This window comes from Pygoscelis adeliae, unplaced genomic scaffold (genome assembly GCF_000699105.1).
Source record: "Pygoscelis adeliae isolate BGI_AS28 unplaced genomic scaffold, ASM69910v1 Scaffold513, whole genome shotgun sequence".
In the NCBI taxonomy this organism is placed as follows: Eukaryota; Metazoa; Chordata; class Aves; order Sphenisciformes; family Spheniscidae; genus Pygoscelis; species Pygoscelis adeliae.
In genome coordinates, this window is record NW_008824591.1 from 2,276,035 (window position 1) to 2,280,628 (window position 4,594).

At 52.9% G+C, this 4,594-nt stretch overlaps 2 protein-coding genes across 2 annotated transcripts in view; both read left to right on the top strand.

Annotated features, from left to right (window-relative positions):
- PTPRU (protein tyrosine phosphatase, receptor type, U) overlaps positions 1-1,226 on the top strand; it is a 50,718-nt gene extending 49,492 nt beyond the window's left edge. Inside the window, 1 exon segment of the mRNA XM_009322262.1 lies at positions 1,083-1,226. Coding sequence (XP_009320537.1) covers positions 1,083-1,226 — 144 coding nt within the window.
- An 857-nt stretch (positions 1,227-2,083) lies between these two features.
- SRSF4 (serine/arginine-rich splicing factor 4) overlaps positions 2,084-4,594 on the top strand; it is a 16,128-nt gene continuing 13,617 nt past the window's right edge. The window contains exons 1-2 of the mRNA XM_009322263.1: positions 2,084-2,371; positions 3,181-3,296. Coding sequence (XP_009320538.1) covers positions 2,084-2,371; positions 3,181-3,296 — 404 coding nt within the window. The remainder of the gene's footprint in view (positions 2,372-3,180; positions 3,297-4,594) is intronic.

Genomic DNA, 4,594 nt, shown 5'->3' on the forward strand with positions numbered 1-4,594 from the left:
GTCGTTCTCCTCCACCGCAGCTCCCACCGCCGGCTGAGCATCAGGTCGTCTTCTTCTCAGGTGGTCTTTCTCCATCTTGGGGCCCAGCGGGGATGCAGCCGGGGCTCGCTCTCTTTCACCAGCACTTTGCGTGCACATCCTGAGGAGGTTGGGGTAATCTCTCTGAAAAAAGGGGTTGTAGTAGAAGAGCAGCTACAAAATGCAAAGGAGAGGAGTCAGTTGCCATCATTTCAAGAAGGAGAAAGCCAGAGATGCGATAACTAAGCGTTTGCATCAGCAAAGACGAACACGGGTATTCAAAAGGACTCTCGGGGGCATTTTAAACCTCCAGTTTGGGCTGACTAAAATGTTCGGCTAGGGTTTTGTTGAGTAAGAACCACCCTTGTGTTTTTGGCATGTGGGAGCCGAGAAGGGTAGGATTTTCAAAAGCCTAAAAACCGACGGAGAAACCCAAATGCTGCCAGTTTTCAGGCCCCTCAGCGTGGAATGGGCATGTCAGGAATAACGCTGATGCTGACGTGTATCTTCTTGTCAGCATTCAGCAGGTGCCACAAGAAGATCTAAATTTTTGGTGCAGCCGGATACAGAGCAAGCACAAAAAAAGCATGATACCATGGGACTATGTTTCCGTTTCACAGATTCAAAGTAAGCAGAAATAACCAAATTCTATTTTATCAGCTTTTCTGCTCCTCCGAAATCCTGCGTCGAGAATTCCCGAAAAGGACCCGCGGGACAAAATCAGGCCATTTGCTCCCATCCCCATCTCCTGCCTTGTAAGGGCTTATTTCATCTGCACGTGAACCTCTCCCCCCGGCATGTCCCGAGGGCTCTTTCGTGTGCGGAGGAGCCGACGTACCTTGCCCAGAGCAGAACCTGCTGCTGCGACTGCTTGCAGCTCCTCGATGGAGGCAGATACGAGAGAATCCCCTTCCATCCTGCAGAAGCCGTGGAGGTTAAGTTGGAGAATGAAGCCTCTCATGGACTCGGTTTCAAAGATCTTCAGGGGTCCCCTCCTCCCCAGCACTTCCTTTCTGAAGAGTTTTTCTGCGATCACGATGCAGTTTCCATCATCGCCCCACCAGATTGACTGGAAGCGATGGCTGCCGACGATATTCCAGAGCTTCTGGAGGAACAGGCGGGCTGAAGACGGCTCGGTGTGGGCAGAGATCTCCTCCCAGAAAGGAGAGCGTACGATGGGGGCCCAAGATCCCTCAGGCAAACCTTGAAAGGCGTTTTCTCCTGGGAGAAGTCCGGCGGCAGCATGCCAAGGTGTTCCCGTATCACCTCCGGGATGGTCAGGAGATGTTGAAGCCGCCCACCAACCTGGCTCCTCTGGGTCGGAAGCCCAGGACGGCCCTGGTGAAGGCGGCTCCATTTTAACTACTACTTTTTTCACAGCTTGGCTGAAACTTCCAGGCACGGCCCTTTCCCTGAGCAGCCAGGCTTGGTCCTGCCGGTCCGCAGGATGAAGGGCTCTGGCGCCAGCTGCCTGGGAAGTTCTCCAATGTCACCGTGACGCCTGTGTTGCATCATGGTGACCTCACAGTGCGGCGCCCGTCTCCTGGCAACAGGAAGCGGAAGACAGAAGAAATTGCTAGAAAGCCCTGTTTTCTTTTCACGGGGAGAGCTGTTTTGAGCATTTTGAGTGAATCCAGCTGTGTCTGCATTTGGTATCTCCTGCTAGGACAGTGCTGCGTCCCGCTGCCCCGGGGAGTTGGTCCCCAGGGAGGGATGGGGAAGGCTGCAGCGTTGGGCATCAAAGTGCCCCAGACCTGAAGTTCTTCCCTTGGGCACCTTCCGCCCATGCAGAAATACCCGTACCCTCTTCTATGGAATAGCCCCTACTCAGTGATTTCGGGAGCGGAGCCTCCATCGTGGCTGTCCACGTACCCAGGCGATGCTCTCAGCGTTCGGCAGGCTCTCCGTGGCTGCTCTGTAGAACGAAGTACAAGTGAAACGCCACCTGAACACATCTTGCAATTGAAACAAACTGGTGCTCAACACCCCCGCCCCTTTCTTGGCTTGGGTTCCTCTGCTTTTCTTTGCTACAGAACCTGTAGAACCCAAAGCAGGAGGCTCCACGATGTTCTCTCAACCTTTTGTCCAGCTATCAACTCGGTCCTCTGAGTCGGAGGAGCACGACTGCGGGAAGAGCGACTTTCCATCTGTGGACAGTGAAATTGTAAGGGCCCAGTTGCGTCAGCTGGCTGTTCCTAAGTCCGTGGGGCCTGATGGGCTTCGTCCCAGAGCACTTGATGAGCTGGCGGACGTTATGGCAGGACCACTCTCCATCATCTACCAAAGGTCTTGGGGGTCTGGGGAGTTCCCTGCTGACTGGAAGCCACCCACCGTTATTCCCATCTACGAGAGGGTGAGAGGGAAGACCCAGGAAACTACAGAGCTGTTAGTCTGACCTCAGTACCCGGAAAAATGATGGAGAAGATCATAGCGGGTGCTGCTGAAAGGCATTTAAAGAACAATGCAATCATCAGGCACAGTCAAGATGGGTTCACCAAGGGAAAGCCCTGTTTAACTGCTCTTATATCCTTCTTTGATAAGGTCACCCGGCTCGTGGATGAAGGAAAGGCGGTGGGTGTAGTTTGTCTGGATTTTCATAAGGCTTTTGATGCTGTCCCTCACCAGCATCCTTCGGGACAAGTTGTCCAGCTGTGAGATGAGCAGGTACAGGGTGCGGCGAGTGAAGAACTGGCTGGCGGCAGGGCTCCAGGGGTTGTGGAGAATGGGGCTACATCTGCCTGGGGAGCGGTCACCAGCGGTGTTCCTCAGGGCTCAGTCCTAGGGCTGGTTCTGTTCAGTGTTTGTATGGGTGATTTGGATGCAAGAGTGTAATGCACCATTAGCAACTCTGCTGATGATACCAAATGGGAGGTTCCTTCACCTTGGGGCCCAGTGGGGGTCCATGTGGCTGTCCATGTACCCAGGTGATGCTCTCAGCTTTCAGCAGGCTCTCCGTGCTGCTCCATAGGATGAACTAGAAGCGAAACGCCACTTAAATATATTTTGCTGTTGAAATAAACTGGTGCACCAGTTCAGAAATAGGACTTTGGTTATTTCTTTTATGACCATGGTGCAGCACCACGCCGTGCCGCGGGTAATGCCATCCTCCAGCTCAGCATCCCACAATTTCGGATTCAATGCAATATTTTTTCTTTCCCGTAGGGACTCTTTGAGCATTGCCAGTTGAGAGTGGTCAACAGCCGCTCTGCTGCACGGCTGCCTTTTGCTGATGGCAGGGAAGAGCCGCAAGCAGCACGTTTACCTCCCTGGAGGGTGACGTGCGATGGAAAACGCCGATATGTAAAATTACTGCTGCAGGGGGGAGTCTCGCTCCTCCAACTCGGCTTTTGAGAGTGAAAAGGGGGAGTTAAGCATCATACCTTCATTTTCAGGCTTTTTCGGTGTCCGTGGGGGTGAGGAGAAGGGCAGTCGGGCAGGGACGTTGCTCAAGGTTGGAGGGGGCTCCTCTGTAACTGCCTTTGCTTTTGGAAGAGCAAACCACTTTGAAATTAAAACTCACAGCTCATGTTAGCAGCTAAATTTGCCAGGCCATATTAAAGCTATTTTATCCCCTCATAAGCCCTCGCACTCAGACCTCCCTTAGACAAGAGCAACCGAAGAAGCCTAGTAGATGTAACCCGTGATAAACTCCTTGCCAGCATCAGCCCTTTGCTCTCCCATCACTATTAAACCCCCCAATATTTTGTATTTTCACTATCCCCGCCGAAAAGCCGCCAGCATCGGGGGCAGGGCAGCATTGCGTGCCCCAGTGCTTTCCTGATCGATGAATAAACTGGGGAAAAATCAAGAAAAGGACTTCGAGATCGTTAAGAGCACTATTAAGCACGACATAAACCAGAAAAATTAATGCAAAGCTTTTATCCCCGTTGTTTATTTGACTCGGCAATAAAACCTAACAAGCTTTAGAGAACTCTCCTACTTTCACAAAATGTTCCCGAGCACTTACTCCTACACCAGGGCACGAAGGAATAAATAATTAAATTTAACTCTGCTTGTCAAACGAGCAGGATCGTGGTTGGAAATCCAGCTGCTGGCGTTGCAGATACACGGTATTAATTTTTAGGGGGGGTGATGGTGAGGGTTTTTTAGGGGGGGTGGTGGCTGCTAAAGCTGAAATGTTCCCGAGAGCCTCTGCTGGGGCTTGGTGTGATTTAGGCATCTGATGTGTCGACTGAAATGATAAAAATAAGTCCCCAAAAATGGCATTTAGGGATCTGCAAGAGGGACGTCGTTGTTCATCCGTGAGAATGAGGAATGGCTGAGTGCGCCCAGGGATGGGGGGTGTCCCCAGGGAGGGGGGATGCTATGGGGGGACCCCTGAGCACCCCAGGGTCTGGAGGTGGGGGACCCCCATCCCTGCCTGCATTTGGGGAAGGAGGAGCCCATCAGTATCCAGCGTATTGGGAAGGGGGCACCCCACAAGCCCCTGGCACATAGGGGACCCCATAAACACCCTGGCACATAGGGGACCCCTACCCTTCCACCACCGGCATGTGGGGAATGGGGACCCCCCAAGCCCCCTGAGCCATGGGAAGGGGAACCCCCGTCATGGCTG